The sequence below is a fragment of the Cebidichthys violaceus genome, unplaced genomic scaffold (assembly GCF_023349555.1).
Source record: "Cebidichthys violaceus isolate CVI_PGR_0920_01 unplaced genomic scaffold, fCebVio1.0.p SCAF_9, whole genome shotgun sequence".
Taxonomy (NCBI): Eukaryota; Metazoa; Chordata; class Actinopteri; order Perciformes; family Stichaeidae; genus Cebidichthys; species Cebidichthys violaceus.
Genome location: NW_027176975.1, coordinates 8,879,841 through 8,904,233, shown reverse-complemented (window position 1 = coordinate 8,904,233; position 24,393 = coordinate 8,879,841). Strand labels below are relative to the sequence as shown.

Here is a 24,393-nt window from a genome sequence, read left to right as displayed (position 1 = left end):
CACTGAAACAGCCCCTACATCACCTGTCTCTAAGAGCTAAAGGTGGGGTGTTGGGGATCAATTTAAATTCTAAACCATCATATTCAATATGAAATTGAACAATACAAATGGTATCTCTTTTATCTGGAGCATGTTGCCCTTAGTGGACATTTTATATTTAAACCAATATTTAACATTAAATATCAAACTGAAGTGACATTGAGACATTTTAGTAATGTGTTAATGATGTTACTTAAGCTGCTACCAACTCTTCTCCAACCAGTCTTGTGTAAGTTAGGAAAGTAGGTTAACTAGCATTACCAACATGCAAATAAATCTAACGTGAGCATAAACACTTTAAACCAGTGGTGTCCAAACTTTTTTCAAAGAGGGCAATAAAAGTGACCTCTAAATACACTGTTATTTGATAATTGTATTTTCAATTACACATGCTGTCTGATGGAAAACCTATTGCATGACTTGATTCAAGTGTTTAACTATTACACTCATTCACATCATCCCATTGTGATCCAGCCAGCAAACTGTAGAAAATCATATGTTCTCTATCAGAACTGAAGCATATGAAGCATTCAGTTTGTCTCAAGGGCTGACATAGTAAATATTGAAGTGTGTATGCACAGGGTCTTCAGGGGGTTGAGACATTGCTGTAAATCTGTTTGTGAACCATTGTCTCCTTTGTGTTTGTCGAAGTGAACAACAGAAAATGTAGCCCTGGGTATAGATTCACAGGGTGGTGGTATTCCCCAAGGACTTGGGACAATTTTAATCAGTTAATCTCTATGCATAATGCTAACCTATTGATGAAATGCAGTTTGTGAACCGTGTTTGCTCCCTGAATGGGCACAACTGACAACTGAAGATTTGCCTAAAATTATTTGTTTCATATGTCCTTTATTTAAATTTTCATAAGATTATAAAACTAATAAATGAATAACTACAAGTTCTCCTTGTATGACTCCTCGAGCTTGAAACGTACCATATCATACTGATAACTGGTGCTGCCACTGGCAGTCAGAATAATAATTGTGGGCTAAATTAACTATTGTCAAAATCATAGAAAAACGTAAAGCGTAGATTACTGTTTGTAGTTTGCTGTAGTCGCTCCACACCAGCAGCACCGCTGGTCAGCTGATCTCCGCGTTGTTCCGTTTACCGTTACCACGGAAACACTGTATCCAATCAGAAACGATGTAGCAAGAGGCTGAGGAAACAGTAGCCAATCACAGAGTATGTTGTTTAACAGTCAATCGGTTTGAAACGGAAAAGCAAGCGTTTTCTAACTGACGGAGTAACTTGGGACGCGAGAGTGTGGTAGCCTACATATAAATATAAAACAGGTAAATATGTCCGCACCGTTTGTCCTACTGCACATCTATTGTCTGTGTAAAGTTGGGTACGTTATCTCATTATTATATTTTACTCCTAGAAACTGTAAAACAGCACTAACGCCACTTTCAGCTTTGCAGCCAAAAAGGAAGCGTGTGTCTCTCATATGTAATGTTATGTTCACTTACGTTAGCTAGGTATTCGTCCATGCGTATGTTTACCAGAAACAGCGTACGGTAACTGTAGAGAAAGTTACACTAGCATATATTATCGTCCTGTTTAAGTCTCATGTGTTGTAGGCTGATTTAAAGACGTTATTTAGTGTGTTTAACAAACATTATTTGAGAGAATTTACATTCTGTCTGCCAAACCACTGTCATATATGTTGTAAAATGTAGTTATAATGTATTTATTTTGTCTAGATGTCCTCAGACGAAGAGGAACCAACCAGTCCTGTTCTGCCCAAGGACTCTGATCCGGGCAGCTCTGTCTCCTCTGATCTTCAGGTAAGTAAAGAAAAACACGTATGCACTCATCATATCTCTCAGATCTGGGAACACAGGGGCATTGTGTAGCACATCTTCACAGTGAAGTTGGTTTTGGCAAGCAGCACATGCATTCAGACACGTTTTAAACATGTAGTTTCAATCAACAATTCAAATTTGGAAGTGAAAACAAAGATAGGCATGCCAGAAATGTATATTTGAACTTCCCTTTGCATTGTAAAACGAAATGTTTACTATTTTTTAGTATGGTAGATCATTGAAGCTGAAGGCAGAGCTCTGACAAATGAAACAGATGTTTGCAACAGGCAGTTTGAGCACTAACTTTAACATTCACCATAGTTTTCACTGCCCAGTAAGTGATTTGGAGTGGACTGTTTTTTGTTAATGGATCAACAGGATGAGTATGAGGAGCTGCTCCGCTATGCTGTTGTCACCCCTAAGCTTGACAGACTCACCAGTGCTCCCTTTCAGCCGCGGAGCACTTCACATCTGTTTGCAGAGGGTCGGACTCAGAGAAAAGAGGACACAACATCACTGCGCCCAGCAGGTATTTGGGGATTTTATCTCTGCTGTATGCAAGACACATTCATACACGCACGTGTAGCGTACATCCACAGAAAGATGATGAAACTAGAATGACATAATCTGAACTAATAAACTTCATCGAGAGACTGCCATCGGGAACCTATAGGTCACTTAGTGGTTGAACTCTGAATTTACCATGTGCCTGGACTCACTCAGAGCAGATAAGACTCTTGACACTCAAACCATTAAGGTTGAGTCTACCATGTTTTATGACTGCATCTTTCAGATTTTTACGAGCAGCTACATTCCTAAGGGACACAGAGACATATCCAATTGTTAATAAACAACTTAAAGAAACTTATACTTGATATTCTACCCTTAGTAGTCCTTGTATTTTATATACGGTATACATATTTTAATATACCTCAGAGTAACAAGCTCACTTTATTTGTAAACCATTCAGAAATTGACCCTTTAACTGTTTTGTTTGCATTTGTTCTAATCTTGTTCTGTAGTCAAACAAAACTCATCTTAGACTACTGACTCATTACAGTGTGTCTTTATGCATTAATTATGTCGGTCAAAGTTTACCAAATCTCTAAATTTAACTAATTTAAAATTCCCTTACAATCTTCCCTGGTGCTTCTCAAACTCTCAACTGCTGACGATGCATACATTTTCTGAGCTAAGTTTCTTGTAAAACGCCAATCGACGGATTTAATTGATTGACAGGAATCAATTATATGAGTCACTGATTCTACCTGGTCACATGCAATCCTTTTCATTTGTGCTACACACTTTTTATGATAAGCAATTTTGACAGAAACACAACTTTTGACAGAAACAGCCCTTCCAGAGACTGCCCCCATCAAATGATCAGCTGTCAAAAGAGATTTGGAATCACAACATGGAAAAATGTAGTGTGTGTTTATCAGCCTCATATTTCAGCTTGTAAACCAGTCTAGTCAAGATGCATATGATACGAGTCTGTCAGATTGTGTGCCCTATCTCTTTCCCCTACGATACCCACATCTTAAACAGTCCATCAGCCCCACCACACACACACACACACACACACACACACACACACACACACACACACACACACACACACACACACACACACACAGCTGCAGCTGTCACTGGAGGGTTTAGTGCTTTAACTGCCATGGAGTAGTGCACAGGGATGTGGAAAGCAGACGGCCGTTGGTAATGATCTCCTGGCTCTCTGCCCGTACTGCTCTTTAGATTGAAGGCTTTCTCGTCCCCCTTCAGGATTTAATTAAGATATTGACATAAATGCATTCCTCGACGAGGAGCCGCGCTTGTCTTATTCAGCATTCTCGCCATCACCTTTTCTGTTCTTAAACCATCTTTTGTTTTAGCTTTTACTTTTACCTTTCATTTCACTCAGGTAAAAATGTATTTAAGCAATATTTCCTTCAAGATCTATTTACCAATGTGCAATCTCTCTCTGTATTCCCCGTCCTCTGTCAGATACTGCCACTGAAGCTAAAGATGGTAGGCATTCCAGCAGGAGTGTGAGATCATCACAGGTCTCCCCTGTGATTGTTGAGCCCTCCACACGTTTAAGAGCCTCTCATGGTAAATTGAATTCAAAATACAAAGAAATAAAATGGTTAGGTTGCTCTGATATCTAACTGTGTATTCTATTTCTCTTGATATCAAATGAGCTTAGATATACAGAGACCACCCAGCTGATATGCCTTCTTGTGTTCTTGTGATATTCTGTCTGCCAGTGTTCCTTTTTTCTTTGCGTTCTAGCTGAGGAGATGGCAGGTCCGTCATCTGGCAGGGTGTCAATGCTCTCAAACACTCCCTCAGACAGGTTACAGGCAGTGTCAGAGAGGTCTAGGCCAAGCAGCCCACACCCACTGGAGTCCGATGTGACAGAGATGTTTATCTCGGAGGAAAACATAAGCAAGATGGAGAACATTCTGGACATGTGGAGCAACAACCTGAAGGTTAATCTGCTTCCTTATACTGTAGAACTGTCCTTTCACAATCAATCAATTAAATGACTCTCTTTGACTGCCTGCTTAAGACCTGACCATAGATAAGGTTGCATGGCTATATATAGGGCTCTGACATAGCTGAATTATAATAATAGGAGCACTGTGTTTCAGCAGTTAGAAGCAAGCTGGCAGGTTTATGCTCAATAAATGCAAGATAGTTTTACATAAGTGGACAAAACTGTGGTACGATGTCAACAGAGCATTACTTGAGCCTTTGAAAAGCAATCTAAAAGGTAAATTCTGCTGTTTCTAACACAGACATTTTTGGTGTTACTGCACATAATTTGCAAAACCTTAAATAGTGGATGGTGGAAAATACTCAAATTTAACTGACACTGTTAGTTTCAGATTATATAATACAGTATACATAATGATTGGTAATGCATATTTTACATGTACGAGCAACTGAAATCTGCATAAATTTATTTCCCATTCTCATGCAATTAAACAGTTGTTATGAGATGGATTAAATGTAGGAAATACTGTACTGTATATAATATACATAGGCAATGGTGAGGAAGAGGTTAGGGATTTAAAGAGAATGTAAAGTCACAGGAAGGCTTATTGAATAGGATGACAGCTCTTCTCTTCATGGAACCAGTGACCTTTTTATTATGTCTCCCAGTGGAATGATTTTGGAGGAGGTGAGTGACTGGACATGGCCGTACTTTCCTGCCCTTTTCCTCTAATATTGTACACCTCATTCTTGGAGGGCAGATGACAACCAATCACCTGATATTAAGCAGTATTGAAACTCTTTCAGTTCTCTTCTTTTACCTTCCAAATGAGCTAAACATGTTTACATTTGTAGATGTCGGTTGTCATTGGCCCTGTAGAAATTTAGCTTGGTTCACAAATAAACCTCAAAAGCCAAATTTACGCTATAATTCTACATCAGGTTGTTGTGGAGGCTGCATGTGGTAGCCCAATTTTAGACATCTGAAACCCTCAGGCACACCTGTTCGTCTAATTTTAAAAATGCCTGAAGATATGTGTTCATATGTTCATATTTACTAAAGCAGTGTAATTAACACATTGTGACTGTCCTGCCCTCTATTTGTTAATTAGTCAAATGTGCTGACTGAGCTCAGGAAGTGGAAGCTGGCCTTCATGGAGCAACACAAGCTGGAGATGAGGAAAGAGAGGGAGAGGTATGCAGCCCAGACAGCTGACCTGAGGTCAGAGCTAGACAGCCTGAAGGGGCTGCTGCACACCTACGAGACTTCCAACCAGAGAAAAGATGAGGTGACTACATGTGTATTTATTTGCTTTCTCCTTTACACAATGTGCTGGTAGGTTGGACATGGATTAAATGCCAGACTGAGATTTAATTTCCAGTCATTTTCATTATTGTGACATTTTAGTGTAGGACTGGGTGGGCTTAATCCATGTCTAAGCTATCTCTCTATCTAATGCTCATTTGCTCATTCTGTTCCTCATTCTTATGTACATTTAGAAGGCGAAAGAAAAAGATGAGGAACGCTTTTGTCTGCTTTTTAGATTGACAAGCTTATTGTGTGACGTGTCCTTCCTCAGGTGATTGTGAACCTGAGCCAGGTGTTGGACAGACAAAAAGAAAAGCATGAAAAAATGAGGACCTTCACCCACTGGAGAATCCAGCACACTGAGGCCAAAGAGGAGGTAAACTGATTGCTTTGTGGTGTTTCCTAGAGGTTAAAAACTATTTACAGTGGGAGATGGTGTCCGCACAGGCACTTGTATAGATTGGAAAGATTTAGGTTTAGCTTTCTTGACAGGCTAAACTGCATAGTCCTTCTAATGCAAGGAGCATATTTACACAAACCTTTGTACATCATCAGTATTTGCTCATTAAAGTAATGTGTGTTGTTGTGATAAACATCACATGAGCATCACATGTAGTTATCTAATTTATAAACATCTTATGATCGTCTTTGAATCATCAGTTCGCCCTTTAGTTAAGGTTGTTTTCTGTGTTTGTTTTGTTTTGGGAATATTTATATGCGTATTTTTGGAAATGGATGTAAAATTACTGGTTGTGAATGTTTCTTAACATTGCTAGATTACAGTCAGTGCAGTTTAATGGTTTATGCAAATAATCGCTCTCTGCATGAGTTACCGACCCATACATCACATTGTCACTGCACACTGAACATGCATTATATGCCATATTTCTTACACAAATATCCCCTCTTACAAAATGCTTATCAAACTAGCAAGTGCATTTTTTTTATATTTACAAAATAGCTGTGCCATTTGTTTAAAATGTAAATTTAGTGGATGACTCATATTATTGTCCAAACCCTCACACATACAGTAGTGCACCACAAGAGAAAATGTACTGCACCTGCACAAGAATGATCAAGGGTGTAATTACTTCCTTGTGAATATTTTCATGGTCTTGTGGTTCCCTGCTAGGCTCGTGCTGCTCAGGTAGCACGGCAACACTACAACCTGCAGCTGAAGAAGAAGGTGTGGTTAGGCTGGCAGTCTCTGATCCAGAAACACTGGAAGGTCAAGGTGGAGCGGGCTTGCCGTGCAAGGGCTGAAGAGGTCTGCACCCGTCTGTCTGCAGAGTATGAGGCCAAGCTGGCAGAGGTAAACAAGCAAGTGAAGGACCTGCATATAAACAGTGTGTGTATGCTGATGCTGCATTGCTGAATTCATACTTGACTAATAAATGTAATAAATACATACAATTTGAACATTTCGGTGAATAACAGCCACACCACTCTTGATTAATAGATTAAGAATTCAAAGGTTAAATAGGAAAAATGGTTGTTGTTGTTGTTGTTGGTGTAACAAATATATATATCTGCTTTTAATGTGTGACCATTATTGTGTGTTTTATGTTTTTTTAGTGTATAGCTTTTATATATGATGATTTTAATGTAAAGTGTCTTTGAGTACTATGAAAAGCGCTCGATAAATAAAATATATTATTATTATTATTATTATTATTATATATTTCAAGAGTGCAACACAAAGGCATAAGAATGTAAGGAGGGAAATAAACATGTGTTTTTGTCAGTATCATATAAACTGATAAATGAATTCTTTCTGTCTCCACAGCACTGTGAGGCTATAGAGAAGGCCCAGGCAGAGATCCAGAGACTGCGACTAGAGCGAGAGCGCTATGAAGAATCTATGAAGAAAGCCTTCATGAGGGGCGTGTGTGCTCTCAACATGGAGGCTCTCGGCATGTTTAACTCTACGGAGGGACGGCCAGGGCAACCTTCAGTTCATGATCAGCATGGTCTGTAATAGAATAGCCACACAAAGCTTTTTACACAACTTGCACATTAAAGGTGCACTGTTATCCTTATCACAAGCCTTATAACTACATAAATAGACGCCTGTTCTATACAACGAAGCATTGCTAGCCTTGCCTCTGCTGTATTGATTCAACAATCAAGACAGAAATGAACAGACAAAAGAAAGAATCACCATTTCTCCAATAGAGTGCAGGCATGTGCTATTGACAATTGTGTAGATTTATGAATGAGTAGAGTGGAGGGTGGTCTTTGTTCTTCTTGAATTCATTCACTGGTTAGGGTGAATGGAGTGATGAGTCAGTGGATGTGCTGAGTGCTAACTGAGGCATACTTTGCACAGGTTATAACCTTGATGTGGTGCTGAAAGATTAGCTGGAAAAGTTAAATAGCCCTTTGCAACATTTATTAAATCATATCATTATTGTTACATAGTAGTATGTTAGGGCTTGGACCAATACAAGATATTTGAGTATACAACTAATATGACTAAAAAGTAATGTCCAATAGTACTAATCAGCCTAGTACATGCCCTAAAAACTCATAGCGTTACACGATTATCAGGATACATCCCTATTGACGCCAGCAAAGGAAAGATTTATGGTTTCATGCTGTTAACACCAAATTCACGCCCTGCCATCAGCATGTTGTCAGGCTCATGCAACGGTCTATTCTGTTGTTCTCTGTCCTATTTTTGGTGAGCACATGGCTACTGAAGCTGGATCTCACTGCTTTTAGTTTGTGCAAATGAACCCTAATGTGGTCTTCTGCTCATCCATCTGCTTTCAGGTTTAATGAGTCTTGCAACCTGAAATGTGTTTCATTATGAGGCTGTCAAACTGTGGCTGGGCTGCTAGTTGAATACTCGTTTCTTTTTTGCCAACCAGACTAACACAAAATAAATTGATATGAAGCGCTATTTAGCCTTTTTAAGTATATATACTGATGCGAGTTATGCATAATTAATGTTCAGTCTCCATTTAATTTGCCAAAGCAGGCTTTGACGTTAGATATGTTGTTTGAAAATTGTTCTCTTAACATATCTTCAAGCAAGCAAAAGAGCATAACGGTATTACCATTCTGGTAGATGTATAACATTGCCATGTTTTAATCATTAGTACTGAGAGCTATGAAGGGAAATTGTTGAACCAAAAGGAAAGATGGGTAGGCTTTCATTTACATTATACTGGTCATCGAGGTTTCCAAATCAGTTCAATAGGAAAGATTCATCATATTTGTAAACTTCAGTCCAACATTCACTCTAATAATAACAAACTTTTATCAAGAAAATATTGTGTTATATTGTGAGTCGGACTAAATTCATATTTTTTCTTCTTTTTGTAGATATTCTGCCTCCCCAGGATGAGTCTGGCTCTGCTACATTGGCTCAACTTCAACCATATCCCATCTCTTCCACACAGTTTAGTCCAGTCCACTTTGACCGCCCGGACCCTTCCCACAGCCAAGTAGAGGATGTGGTGAGACAAGGACAATTTCTAATGAAACCATACATTTATTTACACACATTACAGTCATTTTGTCATTACAGAACACACCATAGCTCTATACCATTGTTTAAGTTCCATCTCGGATTGAATCAATCAACCCATCAGTCTTTCACATAAAATGTCTGTTTTTGAATTTTTAATATGCTGTTGTATTTACATAATGTTCTTTTTCTTTAATTTAGAATTTTTCTTTGTTGTTACTTTAAATCCCTGCAAATTCTGGCATCACGCTCAACTTTTTTTTTGTAAATTCCACTAAAACGGAAATATCCATATACAGTAGTGGTGTTACAATTGTGTTTGTAATTCCTTTTTCCTCAGATGGACTCTGGTGCCTCTGTGTCTAGGGCAGAAGTGATCCCTCCCACTACTGTAGTGCACAGCTCCCTCCCACTTGGGGGCACTGCAAGTTCCCACAAACAGGTTTGAATTATACAGACTGATCGGTTGACTGTGGCACAAGTCATGACTAGTAATGACGATGTCACAACAGCCATGTGCAACTATGACTGTAATTATATCATTGATTAAATGGTTATCAACACAGATTGACTCAACTTTAGTACCAAAGAAATATCTACTACAGTAACCACATTCATGTATGACGAAATTATATTTGCTGTTTCAGGTGAGCGGTCGTGTCATCACAGCCAGTCAACAAAAACCCTCAAAGACTGTAACGGCTCGCATCACTGCACGCACTGACGTTGGTAAGGCTGCACGCAGCAACCTCCAGGTGATGGGTGTGGCTCCGCCCATGAGCTCTGTAATTGTTGAACGCCATCATCCTGTCACACAGGTATGGGACAGAATGAATCACTGCTGTATTACTATCTATGCGTTATTATGTGTATACCTTTTTAGTTATGTAAAGCGGAAAAATCATGATGAACATTTTCTTCTGTTTCTCTTTCGTTCTTTCAGCTCACTATCGGTCAGGCAACGGCTTCCAGGTTTCCGCGCTCCTCTCAACAGGGCCAAAGCTCCACCGGAGGCAGAAGCTCCTCCAGAACACACACCACCACCTGCCATGTACACTCCATCAAAGTAGTTGACTAACCACACACTTGTATCTCACAGAAAGTGTTGGTCATCAAGTATATGCAACTATCCAAGAAATAGTTACCATGGCATTAGTTTCAAGTCTATTTTATTTTGAAATCTTTGAGTGACTTCAAGCATTCGATTTTTTTTTTTCAGCTTCCTAACGTCAATGTGCAGGATTATTTGAGCAATAGGATTTTTCTCAGGAAAGTGCTTTATAGACACAGGTGAATGTAAAAGTAACTGTTTTTGATTATTACTAGCTGGACAGAGTTTAGAATTACGAAATGGACATTTATTTCTATGAAAACAATGTTTTAACAGAATAGTTTCACCTGTGCATGATTTAAAATTGTGAGTATTTATTTTATTGTTTTTTTTCTATTGAGTGCAACCGTCCAAAACCACAGGTTGATTGTTTTAATAAACCAAAGCCATATGTTACTGATCAAAATAAATTATTTTAACTTCCTGTACAAATCAGTAGTTGAAAATGATGTTAACATGACGTTTTTGTCAGTCCATATGTTGCAGTGTTCATCCTCATGAAATGCTGCAGCTCTTACTGTAGGAATTCTCTGCCTCCATCCGAATCCTATCTGTAAGACAAATTTACAATTTCTACAGTAACATTTTGGCACATATCCCCAGGCAGCATATCTATATGGTTATAGATGCCTCAGTATATTTGTTTGGAAACAAAATGTTAACTGGATGTACCTGCAGCTTTTTTGTTCCCTGTGAGGATGAGGCCCTGGTAGAGTTCTCTAGCAGGGCTCTCCTGAGCCAACTCCTGCCCGTGGAGCCAGATCAGCAGCATCCTGTTCCCATGCTCTTGATAGCTCTGCTGACCTGTGGACAAACACACACACAGCACTGTACAGGAAAACAATTCAACTAGCCTCTGTGTATTGGAAGATAAAATAGAAAAAAATAAAGCTATCCAAGGATATTCCTTTCACTGCAAAATTTTCCTCATTAATTTAGGGATTTTAATCTGTAACATTTTGGCTACAAGAAGCTCATGTTTTACATTTTCAGAGCGTTGCCAAATGCACAGTAGTCAAAAGTCTGTCCAGGCAGTGTGAGTCATGGCACCTGTCCATTGCTCCTCGATGGCCGACACTTGCTCCTTTGTGAAGCCCCAGTGTTCTGCGAGTCTTTTCCAGTCTCCTGCTTTCAGAAGCTTGTACGTCAGGTGCCAGGCCGTGGAACGGAGCTGCTTGGTCGAGTTGCGGTGGTCGAGTTTAAACGTTAGCGGATTCTCGCTGTGAATGCTCTCATTAAGTTCTGGGTTTGCCTGAAAGGGCAATTAAATTACGTAAAGGCCACAAGAGTCAGAGAGCACAGGGGTATTTGGAGAGATTAATAGAAAGACACACACACATGATTAGCAATATGAATGCTAGAGTTAATAAACCATTTTTTTAATAATAATAGGAAAGGATTCAGACAAACTCTTTGTTATTAAATTAATGATAAATTGCCTGTCAAATGCTTCTGGGTTGCGAGTCCTTTTTTAATAATTTTTTTTACTTTGGATGCTTTAATAGTATTAGAGGGGATTCAAATAATCTAGATTTTGACGTTGGGAAATTAATCATTTGTGATGAATGTAATTATTGATTTCAAGGCCTCAAGAATGGATTATGACACACATGAAAACAGTAAAAGTTTCAAGTCTCATTTCAGCATCTCTCACCTTCCTCCAGGCGTAGTATCTTTCTGCTTTGATGATCATGTCCACAATAATCACCTCGTCTGCCCTGACTGCCACACCCAGAGCCGTCTTACCCTGCTACTCCGAATCCAACATGTACAACAAAATACAAAAACTTAAATCACAACTGTAAGGTATCAGATTTATAATTCATTTTCTCCTACAGTTTCAATGTGTGAACTGTTATGGCTAAAATTAATCATATATTGTTTTGCCCTTTGGATGGTTTAACTGTTGGATTTTAGCCATGATTTAGTTGTAAAAGAAAGTGTGCACGTGTACAACTACAAGAGCATAAGTTAACATGTAACTCCAGAAATAGTGTTTGTTAGAATTCTTACCCTGTCCTGGAGGGTCAGATCCACCCTGGCTTTAAGAAGCATTTCCACAACTTCTATTCTGGCCAGCTCTGCAGCAATATGCATAGCAGTCTGGGACCTCTAACCGTTCATAACATAGGACAGGACAACACAATGCAGAAATGATTTCCTCTATTTATTTTCTCATATATAGTTTGACTTAAATCTCATTTTACTAGGGACTAGCACACCTTATCAGCGACATTAATGTTGCAGCCAGCCGTCAGTAGAGAATGGATGACAGGGATGTGACTGTTCTTCACTGCCAGGTGGATAGGAGCCTCTAGGTGCTGAAAGCAAAAACGTTCTGTTACACAACATGAGCCTAAAAAATTAACTGTTAGCTTAGGAGAAAATATGTAAAATCACAATGATATGCATCCAGGCCGAGTGTCAGCAGCGCAACTGATGTGTGCATCATCTGTGTTACCAAAAAACTTTACTGAGAGAGTGTACTACTGCCACCTAGCTTGTGTTTGCTTACCTGATTCTGGAAGTCTGTATGGGCTTTGTAATCTAAGAGGAGTTGGACAAGAGATGTGTCTCCTCTTTCTGAAACTGGATGGAGAGCGCTGTATTTGGCCTTCAAGAGAGGCAAGAGAGGGAAATTTAGCTGTAGGCCTACTTTAAGTACAAACACATTATTTACCACAAAGTGTTATGCTGCCTAACCAAATTAAATACTTTTACACAAATACATTGTCAACCACAGGGCACCAAGTCAGCGATTTTAATATTAAAATAAAACTTTATTTATCCTGAGGGAAATTGCTGTGCAGCAGTTGCATTACAAAATAGGAAGAGTGTAAATGTGATTAGTGCAAATATAAAAGTCTAAGATAACAATAAGGTGCAAATACAATATATATATATACAGTATATATATATATATATATATATATATATATATATATATACACACACACACACACACACACACACACACACACACACACACACACACACACACACACACACACACACAATGCCACAACCAGGTTAACAATAGGGATCAGTCTTGGTGGGGTTGTTGCATATAGATATGTATGTTCAATATCAAAGGAATATCTGAGGTATAAGAAGTGTTCCAGTTAAAGTCAGAATAGTGGCCTATTGTACCGTTGTAAGGATGTTGGGGTCACAGCCAGCCTCCAGCAGGATCAGGACACATTCTTCATGGCCTTTTTCTGAAGCCTGGTACAGAGCTGTCTCACCGTCCTGCAAGACAAAAAAGAAATCTAAAAATATAGCAGTGGTGCTAGATAACCAACAGACACAGAAAATGGTTGTCAGGTGGACCACAATTTAAATTTGTCTTACTATACTCACAAAATGTAAACAATGTTTTCAGGGCTATAACCAACTTGGAACATGAACAGACATCTGTAGCTTCATAGCCCAAAGAAATGTGATATTTATTTATGCTGAAGTCTTTTTAACATTTAAAATGATTTATTAACGGGTATTAACTCAGTCATCGTTATTCAGATGATATCCATCATCCAAAGTTGGAAGAATCTTTGTCCAGAAACACCAAGTAAATGTTGTCAAGTATAATGTACCAGTCTGAACTGAAGTTCAAGCCAAAACACAGTTTGTTGTTATATAATAGTAGCCAGTACATGTTTGATACATCTTAATGAATCCAAAGTGGAGCCACCATCCAGCAGTGGATTAGCCACTGAGCACACACTGTCACAAACCAAACCCTGATAGAGATGATGTTTGCATTGATTGTGTACCATATTGACTTCATCCCGTGTAGCAAAGCTCTGCACCAGCGATTGTACGGCATCTGAGTGGCCGTTCTTGGCAGCTAAGTGCAGGGGCGTGTCCCCGCTCTGGCAGAAGGGAGGGAGGGAAACAACTGGCATCAAAGAGTGTAGAGCTTACTTGAAGTTGCAACACACAAATGTGCACTCAGACACACGTGAGCATAAATGGCACACAAACCAAAAACATAAACAAGTCCACACACACCTTGTTGGCCTTCATGGTGGCCATTTCATATGGCACGATCAGCATATCCATCATTTCAACACATCCATGCTCTGCTGCCAATGCAAATGCCCGTTGTCCTGACTGAAAAAAAGAATTGATGTACAAACTTTACTTCTCGTACTTTGGTCGTCCTCAATAACGTATCAATAGTCAATTATATGGTTGAGTCTTGAAAAATGATTGTCAAGTAGATACCTGGTCATCTTTGTCTAGTTCTTTCATCTGCAGGTCATTAACTATATACTCCACAATGTCAGTGTGGTTGTTGATAGCAGCACAGTGCATGATGTTCAGTCCTTCCTTAGGTGGAAAAAAGCAAGTTAATGTTTAATCACGCAGAGTGCAATAGAATAAAAGTACTTGAGTTGCATTAGGAAACAGAGGGATGTATAACATGATGGACAAGAGCATCTGGGCTGAGACAAGCATATAATGTTAGGTTTGTAATCCATTATAATGGAAATTAATTGCCTTAGCGGGGGCATTTTTTTTTTAAATAATCAAAATAAAAAGACAAATGGCCCAATTTCCAAATATTTTTCTCCATCACTTACTGAGAAAAAGTAGAAAAAAATCATCCTGCTTCTTTACCTCGTTCTCAACCTTCTGTTCAGCCCCGGCCTGCACTAATAATTTCAGGATGTCCAAACTGCCAAACCAGGCAGCCAAATGAATGGGTGCCACACCGTACTGTCAGACGCAACAGAACAACAACATGGGAAGTTGTGATTACTTAAAAGTATTACATAAGCAATTGTCAGTGGCTCAAGTTTTCAGATGCAGGTAATTGAAACCCTCTCACCTTGTCCCTTTGGTCCACTTTGACTCTCCGCTGTAGAAGAAGCTGCACAGCTTCCTTGTTTTTGCCAGCTACTGCATAGTGAAGGGCAGTCCTGTTATCCTGAGTCAAACAACGTCATCAGTATATTTTCAATTAAACATAGGTTTTTCCAAAATCCAAGAAAAGACCAGCCTTTCAATCTGTTTGTGTGGTATTATACAATGCAGTATACTGAGATGCAGATAGAGGGTGTGTCTATTTAGACCCACCACATTCTTTGCATTGGCGTTCAGCCCTCTTGCAAGCGTCTTCATGGTCTCAACATCATTCGTCTTAGCTGCTTCCATAAACTGCTTCTCTGCATCAAGCACTGCACAACACAGCAGACAGGAATGCTTTGCATATGGGTATTTATATGTAATATACATAACAGCATGTTCTAGGCTTGATACACAACCAGATGATGTGTGAGGAATATAAAATGGCATCCAAGTTGAAACCTCAGCAGGAGCATACTGGTTGGTGAATGGAGATGAATGTTCCATGTGCTGTGGTGAAGATCGCCTTGGTTTCAGCCTTGTGCAAATAGTGTGTTTCTTGTGAAGAAATAGGCCATACAGTCAGTCCACTAATCATTAACTCCAGCTTCAACAATATAAACTCGAAGGGTCAGTCTTGAACAAAAGAAACTTTCTTCAAAATATTGCTCCATAATATATATATATATATATATATATATATATATATATATATATATATATATATATATATATATATATATATATATATATATATATATATATATATATATATATATATTCTGTTTATTTATTTTCCACCTTTACTAAATTTGTTGTTCTTGCATACTCACACATCTCTTTGTTGTCGAAGCTGTTATCCATCTCTCTTTCGGAGTGCTTGTTCAATATGAAGTCAGAAAAACCCTTCACAGTCTCCTCTCTCATCCACTTCCGAGGGTCCAAATTTTCTGTCTTAGGTTGATGCTTCTTGATCATCGCCCTCACAGCCAAAGCTTTTCTCTCCATTGGGAAGTCGCTTAAATTACCTCTTTATGTGACCAAGGTGGATTTAGTTAAATTTAGTTAACAGTCCAATGTGTGCACTGAAAGTAAACCAAACCCTTGAGGAAATGGATCCCACAGAAAATGAAAAAATCCTGTGCAGTTCCTGTCTCCAAATAGACAACAGCAAGCCTTGAAGTGGAGTTCTACTCCTGCTATTCTCTCAACGCCGCAGGGCTGATCCGTGTTTGCTTTACCGGCTCACACCCTTGAGGGACTGCTGATAATAACAGAGACTATTTAACAAGTCACACTTCACTTGTGGTACACAACAAGGATAGGGAATGACTGTGGCTTCATTTATATCATACTTTGAGAATGATGTGCAGTGTTTACACAAGATTTACATGAAGCTCTAATAGAAGTTTAACTTGTTTGTAGAGGGATGTTTCACTAGTTACACATGCTCTTTAAGAGCAATGTTTCACATTCACACCTGAGGCAATACAGTCTTTTTTTCCAGTTTTTAGAGCTGCAACACTACAGTGTTAAACCTACTGTAAACCATTTCTTCAGTAAGCCAACCCTTTTGGTTAAAAGTGAGATTAATAGAGAATAATAATAATAATAATAAACTGTGGAAATGCCATTAACCAAAGTGAAATTTCAGCAAAAAAGTAATTTATTTCTTATATAACTTTGATTTACACGATAGAAGGCTTCTCTTATCTTCATTATTAGACATACACAGTATTATCATTGGAAAACACAATAAATACAACTGTAAATTACTGCAAATATCTGAATAAAATAACTTTATGAAGATAAATTAAAAAACTCACACAGGCACCTCAGTGTCTAATAAATACTCCTATGATCCAGACGCATACAGTAAAATAAAAACATTACGCTTATCTTCATTGAGTAACAGAAACAAGAAATAAAACTGGCATACCAGAATTATAACAGTTTGTCATCTTTAATTTCCCATCTATTTTGCCTTAAAAAAAAAAAAAAAAAGGCATATTAGTGAAGATTTCTTTTATATGGCTTTGTGTGCAATTTAAAACTGGTCAGTGGAGCAGGAGGGTTGAGGTGTTTTCCATTTCCTGAAGAAAACTTTCTCAGTTCCTCCAGATGAGGATGGACATTCTTTGTGCACGACCGTCACAAGAAGAACTTGTCAATGGTGTTGCGAGAACCGAGGCATTTAGCCTTTTTAGAAGGAGGAGAGGAAGGCGAGTTCCGTCTGAAAGTCATTAAAAAAAAGGTACTACTTTACCAACAGTACCGGGAATATTTAGAGACAACATGCAGCAACAGTCTGTAATCAAGCTGTCTCACCTTTTGGTTTTGCCTTTAATTGCTTGCATTGGCAGGAGACGGCTTCTGTCTGTGAACAGAACAGAAACAGGCAGTCATGAACATAGAAGAAAAAACACTGACGATAACAATGACATCTACCAAGGAGGTGCACAATTGCAGCACCTCTTTGGGGGATATAAAGATTGCAATTTCTGAGGCAGGCTTGTTTAAGAGGAAACTGGGGTGCAGTTCATTGTAGAAAATGAATAGGTGAAAGTGAAAGTGATTTAGCCATTTCCAAGAGCAGGGCAAAGGAAGCCCCACTGGCTGAAATGAGGTGTCTTTTCTCAGCGGGAATCAATACAAACTTCTCACACAATGTCACTGTCAATAGATAACACCGACATCCTCCCAAATAGACATTCCTTCTGTTAACTGCAAATATGTCATACAGCCACAGTTCATAGGCGTTACTAACATCCGTCCTCAGCACAGACTAGATCCACATAGGAAACACTGACATGACTATACCTGGAACCCTGAACTACACAGGGAACAAAATGCTCAAAGTGGCTATAATCAATATTTTTATAACAATAACAATTTAAATGTGAAAGGGGTCTCTCTCTCTTTAGAGATTTATCACCTGAACCTGAACTGTTGTGCTCACAACTGATTTCTGCTCTCCTCAAGGGGCCAAACAAAATTTAGTACACACACTCACCTATGGCCTTGCTATTCATCACTGAAGGTGGATTTATGGGCGTTGACGTCTGCCCCCCCAGCTCATGTAGGACCTCCTGGTTCAGGCAGAGGTCAACGTGGTGGTTGAAGATAGTGAGGTCATCACTGTCCTGGGTCAGCTGACATACTGGGCAGATGAGGACGGGGCCTTTATCGTGATATGACTGAGGCTGTCCCGAGGTTAACGTTCTATTGTCACCATTGATCAACAAAACCGTTTGAAGAGAATCGTTTTCCAAGTTGTGTTGGTCTTCTTGAGGATCAACTCTGTTCGACTCAAACTCTTCACATTCTTTCTGGCCATTCTCTAGGTCCAGGTCTGACTCCGTGTCAGAAATTGTGCATTGGCTTGGATTTCTAGAGGCATCACTGAGACACTGGTCTATATGTCTGTTGAAGACATTCAAATCAGTGGTCTCCACCTGCCTGAAACACACCGGACAGGTGAGGCTCTCCATCACTGTGCCGCCACAGCCTGATGTCGTGGATGCGTGGGCCTCTATGGGAGAAACAAAGTCTTTTTCGGAGGGCTCTGAGGCTGTACAGTCACTCTTATGTGCTTCTGTTGAGGACTCTACACCCTTTTCAGCACAAGGGCCTGTGGAAGCAATCACAGAAGCATTCTCCCCATGTACTTCCTTTTGTGTACTTGCATCCGCTGCCTGGAGTTGCAGTCGTTTGGCATGAGCCCTTTGGAAGAAAGACTGTTTGGGTTCCTCACTAGTCTGACCCCCCTCGAACCCCCTCTGCTTACTCCCCCAGGGTACTTCATCTTGTCTCTGGCACTTCTGCGCAAGAGGAAGACAAGCACGGGGCCCAGTTTGGAAGGATTGATTGGAGAGATTCTCCAGCTTTTGATTCATTCCTTGGGAAGAGCCACTAGAGTCTGTCTTGCCTGGCTTTAGAAAGCCAACGATGCTCCTCTGCAGGGGCTTTTTATCATCCGAACTGACAAAGGCTGATATTCTTACACCTACGAGCAGAAAAACAAATCATCTAGAGAAAACTTCAACAAAAAATGCCAACTGTGCTATTATTTTCACATGCAGTGTGTCACGGACCATTTAGATTTATTTCAAGATAGTTAGAATAATTGATATGTACGTTATATTTCTGTATCTAATTACCCATGAGTCTCAATCTGAGAGGCTGGGGGCTTTCATTGTCGATTTCCGTTTTCAGTAGGTCCTTAGCAACAGCAAAAATCTCATCCACTGTAGCAACAGCATACGACAGCGTCAGCGCTCTGCTTTTTACCTCAAAGTTCACGTTCTTAAGCTTCAGTGTTACCGTTTTACCCTTAAGGAAAATGAAGAAAATACACAGTTGAATTCATATCAGGGAAAACAGTTAAGGTAATTTCTGTCTGCTGTCTAACAACCTCTTAATTATAAGCATAATCAATGACACTTTGTGGACAGGCCATACACGACAAATAGATATCTGTATACTCTGTCATATCACTTGTCAGAATGCATTTTGTGAGTAAAACGCCACAAAGCGCTTTCATAGTAACGTGATCATCTCTCCCAGGGAGACATTTCCAAGGCTGATAGTAACCCTGTCTTCTTAATGGCCCTCCATTTCCTCCAGCTATCAAGGCCACATCAGGGCCCCGGCAGGGGGGTGATGGTGGTGCCAAGCCAACCAGACCTTTCTCTATCGATTCGAAAAGGAATGAACAGGTTGAGGTAATTGTATGAGACTCTGTCTGGAGTAAGGGTGATTCTAGGGAGGCCAAGAATAAGACAATATTTCTTTTAGTTGTTATTTTTTTTCTAATATTACCCTTTTCTCTCGACCCTTTTTGTGGTGTCTATTTGTGTGCAAATATCTCCAGTGCTTGCTTTATTAGCTTCTATTTGCTCAGTCTGAGCCAATCAAAGAGAGTGTTAAGGCAAGATCCACCCAAGCAATGTCTCAGCAGTATACAGTGTAACCCCATGTATTGTTGATGTTATCACGACAGGTAACCAAATACATCTTCAACACAACCCACTTGTTCATAAGATATGCACAAAGGTATAGTCCTGTTGCAAATTAAATAAAGCCCTCGTTTACTACCTTTAGATCTTCTTTCTTCATGTCTTCTGATAAGTCTTCACAGAGCTCCCTGCAAAAAGACAACTGCTCCTCAACATTACTCAGTTCTTTGAATGTCCTGTAAAGATTAAGTGGGACAAAGAGGAAATGAGGGCGAAATAAGAGGATGGACACAAAAAACAATTCAGCTGTGTGATTGTCACTTTATGCTTCAATAAAACCCTACCTTTCTGTGCTCATGCTTTTCCTTTCTTCATGCCTATATAAAAGCAAAGACAGTGAGCATTATCTCCTCTCTCTGAACTAGATTATTTTCTTTCTTAATCAGTTGTGTTGAGTTTTATTAAACAGACAATGAAGTACCTAGGTATACATGTGGAGCCCAGACCCAAGGAAACCTGCATGAGATGATGCCAGGCTGTCTCCGAGAACAACAACGACAGCAACTCCATCTGCTGGCCAAGATGAGAACAGCTACTGATGCCAAGAGCATTCAGCATCTTCTCACTCACTTTCCCTATGCCAGACACCTGGAAAAGATACACAAACGCATGTTTTACGGTCTTTAAATATTGATGATTTTCTTTCAAACATCTTTCCTCTATCTGCAGTACATCATTAGTCACTTTACACCCCACCTGTCAGCCTTTAATAATACAAAAACACATGACGGCATTCTAACATCTTTCCATAATTATTCACCAACTCCACGACTCCAAGACTCTCTGTATACGGTTTAGTTTGAGAAATGTGTACCATACTTTGCGAACTGGGAGATTCTGGACGAAGTCCATGACTGCCTCTCTGGTGGAGGGGAGTCTGTATTGGCCGTTGGGCTTGTTCTTGTCACTGCACACCTTGGCAAGCATCGTGTTTGGAGCAATTCCTAGAAGAGTGAACAGCATGATTGAATGGTGTGTTTTTAAATGAACGGCTGGTTAAACATACACATAATCTTGATCATAATTTCCCACAAAATGTCAAAGGAAGACTTTTATTATTGTTGTTGAGTAGTTTGTTTTTGCAAAGAATGAATTATATACTATTATGTAATAGTGGAGTTTCTGGATTTATTCAGAAAGTGGGGAAGAAAGAGAGGGAAGACAACCAATATGGCAAAAGAGTGAAACATTTAACATTCGCTGAAAACTTGTTCTGCTGTCAAACTCAAACATAAAATGTTTAACAAAAGCAAGCCACACTGACGAAAAGGGACAGTGTTGTATTAATCACTTCAGAATAGTGTTTACGCATACCTGCGCTGGCAGTCAGCGTGGTCTTCTGCTCAATGCGGAAGCGCATCTCTCTCACGGCCTCCTCAACGGACGTACCAAACACCTCGAATGCACTACCAGCAGTACTGACATCTTCAGAGTCCATCAGGCACAGAGAGGTGCTCGGGCTGTCCATAAACAGGAGTGGAGAGAGGTCCTTCTCCTCTGGCACTGCCACCTGGGGAAGCTCAATCTGCTCTTCACCTATACGGAAAATAAATGACTTCTCACAATAACCTGATGGATTTCTAGTGTATGAAACTTTGATCGTGTAACAGGGTTCCTTGTCATATTATGTATACAGCAAAAGTGGCAAAAGTTGCAGGTAGAAAACATAAGAAGCCATCACAGCACATTCTACATTTCTGTATAATTAAGTCCTGCCTGTAGCGTCGCTGCTGGCGCGGAAGCCATGTGTACGTGAGGATTCTGGCAAGCTCTGTCTCTGTTCCAGGTGGTCTGTAAAATCCAGATAGGCTTCATCCAGGCTCATTGGCTGAAAGTGGGGGTCATAGTCTGCAAAAACCTCCCGGATCTAACAGAGTGATACAAATTCATGAGCACCTGTTGGTTTAAGAAAGGGCCACAGAACAGTTTCATAGCATTTGTTTTCATGGAAGCTTCAATACCTATTAATCTCGTCGTGTGTGTGCTTTGCCATCAATCTTACCTCACTACTCACAGCTCTGTATTTAGCAAAGTTGGTTGGAACAATAACTAAGTTGGGGCAGAGTTTCTTTGCAATGAACCCAGGCATGGCAGCTCGAACCCCGTACTTCCTGGCATGGTAGTTAGATGTTGACTGCAAGAGAAAGGGTGAGATGTAAATAAAACATTTTAAATTTGTCTTGAAGCCATAAAACATTGGCACTGGTTTAAACAGCCATGATTTCTAATATTACAGTAAAGTACAGTTCAATGAATTTATAATTTTAGGTATTTAGTAATATATAAAATACACATATGAAGACTCATTCCTCTACTGTGATTTGTAAAAATGTAGTTTTGCTGCATTATACTGTGAGGATTATGGTTAGGAGATTTACAAGTTGTCTATTTCCTTCCCCTTTTTTGTGTTAAAGTGGTATGAGGCCATGCACTTCACTATTCATTTCAAGAAATTGTGTAATTTTTTTTGCATATTTTGACCCACCAGCATGCTCATGGATCCTACAGCCATGGGCTTGTCCTTCAGCTCAGGACAGTCTCTCATCTCCACAGCAGCGTAGAAAGCATCCATGTCCACATGTACAATCACACGGCTGAGATCACGACTCCTTTCAAGCTCGGCGGCCATCCTCTCCACCTATAAAAGAGATTTAATGAAAAACACTTGAGTTGTGTGATATTTAGAACGTAGCCTTTTCATTTAATAGCAATTCAAATTTGTTTTTGAATGACCTGATGCCAACCATACCCAGATGAATCCATGTCTTACCTGAGCTTGTGCTTTCTTTAGCTGCTGTTCTGTGATCTGGGCCTTTTGTAGCATCATCTTCTCAATGCGGTGGTTCACCTGCTGCTCTTTCTTCACCTCATTCTCATAAAACCTCGATCCCTGCAGGGAAACGACAAGGACAATCAAGAGTTACAGATTCTGTAGCACATCTATAATGAAAAGCTACAATAGCAATATCTATTTTAGGACTGTATGTGATGACACAGGGGATATGGGACTTTCACACAAGGCTGGACACAGCCACTAAAACTGGACCTCACATTTCATATTGTCCACAGCAGCTGTAGAGCCTTGTCCTTTCTAACACATCAGTTATCTTTGTTTAGATTCCTATGTATGGGAGATTATTGGTATGCCATACAGGACTAACAGAACAAATCTATTTAGGTTATTAGTTTATACCTTGGATGACTCCATGATGATTTTGTTGATCTTGTCCCTGTCAAGACCCTCCATGCCAGCCTTGTTGTCGTTGAGGGCCATCCTGGAGAGGAAGCCCTCTCCTTTGGAGGATGCCACCCCATTCTCCATCCTGAAGAATGGATCCTTAATGAGAAAACAGTCGGGGTATTTGGGCAGTATGTTCCAATTTATAACGATCTCAACTCTGTTTTAAAGTTAGCTGATAAACCTGTAAGATATCGTAGCTGTGTATTCCATTATGTGTGTGCCTTTTCTGGCTAAAACAGAATATCAACAGTAATTCAGATACGAACCTTTTCACTCTGCACAGGATCAATCACACTGAATCAAAATCGCTGAGCTGTCTAACGTTCATGTCTGTACATTTTTTGAAAACGAAGACGGTTTTGGCGGAACTTCCGCGTACATACGTCATCACCGGAATGGGCGGGACTTAGCCCAAAATAAGTAGATAAGGAGATGAGAACCTTTACGAGATCACCTATTACTACTACGTTAACATAAAATGTCTCCACATATTCTTTGATATGGTCTAGTCCCAGAAAGCCACATTGAACAAACATAAACCCCCGTGGACCAGATACAATTTCCTTTTAGATGTTATGTCTGAAATTTGTTTTGCACTTTTTCTAAAAGTAGTCAAACAAAGCATATGTAAACTACTGTTAGAGTAGCCGTAGCATAGTTTTAAACACGTCGATGTATACCGCAGGCAAATTCAGATAATACGAAACAAAATCTCAAAGGTTGTCAATTACTGATCAATTCACTTACAACCCATCAAATTAAAAGAGAATATATGGACAATTCCAATCTAGCCAAAATAAAACTTTTTTTATGTAAACCTCTTAAATTACATTCCTGTCGTAGTATATTCACGGAGGAATTTACAGTCTATGGGATGAATCCCTCGCCAAAGAAAATAATATTGCCCCCACTGTCCAATTGATTTTGTTACAGTTTATGTTGCACTGCAATCCCTATGACAAAAACATGGCTTTTAATTTGAAGGTAATATGTGTAACTTCCGGTGTCACTGTCTAGCTAGACGCCGCGCTGTAAGGTA

At 39.6% G+C, this 24,393-nt stretch overlaps 3 protein-coding genes across 8 annotated transcripts; 1 reads left to right on the top strand and 2 right to left on the bottom strand.

Annotated features, from left to right (window-relative positions):
- Nucleotides 1-1,263: 1,263 nt before the first annotated feature.
- Nucleotides 1,264-10,697, top strand: poc5 (POC5 centriolar protein homolog (Chlamydomonas)). Of its 3 annotated transcripts, XM_068704113.1 has the most exons (13): nt 1,264-1,337; nt 1,749-1,832; nt 2,229-2,379; nt 3,855-3,962; nt 4,143-4,342; nt 5,462-5,638; nt 5,930-6,034; nt 6,791-6,970; nt 7,445-7,628; nt 8,989-9,122; nt 9,474-9,575; nt 9,781-9,951; nt 10,077-10,697. In XM_068704113.1, exons 2-13 carry the CDS (start codon nt 1,749-1,751, stop codon nt 10,209-10,211), a joined length of 1,731 nt encoding a protein of 576 aa, XP_068560214.1. In that variant the 5' UTR covers nt 1,264-1,337; the 3' UTR covers nt 10,212-10,697. The 3 variants fall into 3 exon arrangements, with proteins under 3 accessions (XP_068560214.1, XP_068560212.1, XP_068560213.1); XM_068704111.1 differs by having other exon boundaries at nt 9,781-10,697; XM_068704112.1 differs by lacking the exon at nt 3,855-3,962 and having other exon boundaries at nt 9,781-10,697.
- ankdd1b (ankyrin repeat and death domain containing 1B) lies at nt 10,603-16,288 on the bottom strand. 2 transcript variants are annotated; one of them, XM_068704115.1, is made up of 15 exons: nt 15,929-16,288; nt 15,327-15,427; nt 15,079-15,177; nt 14,868-14,966; nt 14,472-14,576; nt 14,256-14,357; nt 14,018-14,116; nt 13,395-13,493; nt 12,760-12,858; nt 12,467-12,565; nt 12,258-12,356; nt 11,899-11,994; nt 11,295-11,496; nt 10,917-11,048; nt 10,603-10,795 (listed from the first exon to the last, which is right to left on the bottom strand). In XM_068704115.1, exons 1-15 carry the CDS (start codon nt 16,101-16,103, stop codon nt 10,740-10,742), a joined length of 1,662 nt encoding a protein of 553 aa, XP_068560216.1. In that variant the 5' UTR covers nt 16,104-16,288; the 3' UTR covers nt 10,603-10,739. The 2 variants fall into 2 exon arrangements, with proteins under 2 accessions (XP_068560216.1, XP_068560215.1); XM_068704114.1 differs by having other exon boundaries at nt 10,603-10,791.
- A 751-nt stretch (nt 16,289-17,039) lies between these two features.
- Nucleotides 17,040-23,716, bottom strand: polk (polymerase (DNA directed) kappa). 3 transcript variants are annotated; one of them, XM_068703962.1, is made up of 15 exons: nt 23,621-23,716; nt 23,307-23,450; nt 22,884-23,003; nt 22,599-22,751; nt 22,116-22,247; nt 21,830-21,980; nt 21,428-21,649; nt 20,933-21,057; nt 20,535-20,701; nt 20,398-20,430; nt 20,193-20,289; nt 19,256-19,427; nt 18,109-19,101; nt 17,424-17,472; nt 17,040-17,328 (listed from the first exon to the last, which is right to left on the bottom strand). In XM_068703962.1, exons 2-15 carry the CDS (start codon nt 23,433-23,435, stop codon nt 17,247-17,249), a joined length of 2,625 nt encoding a protein of 874 aa, XP_068560063.1. In that variant the 5' UTR covers nt 23,436-23,450; nt 23,621-23,716; the 3' UTR covers nt 17,040-17,246. The 3 variants fall into 3 exon arrangements, with proteins under 3 accessions (XP_068560063.1, XP_068560066.1, XP_068560064.1); XM_068703965.1 differs by having other exon boundaries at nt 20,193-20,241; XM_068703963.1 differs by having other exon boundaries at nt 23,307-23,436.
- Nucleotides 23,717-24,393: the final 677 nt, after the last annotated feature.

Coding starts and splice junctions, on each gene's coding strand:
- polk (XM_068703962.1), bottom strand. CDS start 23,435: ATGGAGAATGGGGTGGCATCCTCCAAAGGAGAGGGCTTCCTCTCCAGG. Junction 21,981..22,115: donor ACAGAGCTGTGAGTAGTGAG/GTAAGATTGATG, acceptor TCACTCTGTTAG/ATCCGGGAGGTTTTTGCAGA. Junction 19,428..20,192: donor TGAAGAAAGAAGATCTAAAG/GTAGTAAACGAG, acceptor ATTTTCCTTAAG/GGTAAAACGGTAACACTGAA.
- poc5 (XM_068704111.1), top strand. CDS start 1,749: ATGTCCTCAGACGAAGAGGAACCAACCAGTCCTGTTCTGCCCAAGGAC. Junction 2,380..3,854: donor AACATCACTGCGCCCAGCAG/GTATTTGGGGAT, acceptor GTCCTCTGTCAG/ATACTGCCACTGAAGCTAAA. Junction 6,035..6,790: donor ACACTGAGGCCAAAGAGGAG/GTAAACTGATTG, acceptor GTTCCCTGCTAG/GCTCGTGCTGCTCAGGTAGC.
- ankdd1b (XM_068704114.1), bottom strand. CDS start 16,103: ATGGAGAGAAAAGCTTTGGCTGTGAGGGCGATGATCAAGAAGCATCAA. Junction 14,117..14,255: donor CCACCATGAAGGCCAACAAG/GTGTGTGTGGAC, acceptor CCCTTCTGCCAG/AGCGGGGACACGCCCCTGCA. Junction 11,995..12,257: donor ATCTGACCCTCCAGGACAGG/GTAAGAATTCTA, acceptor GATTCGGAGTAG/CAGGGTAAGACGGCTCTGGG.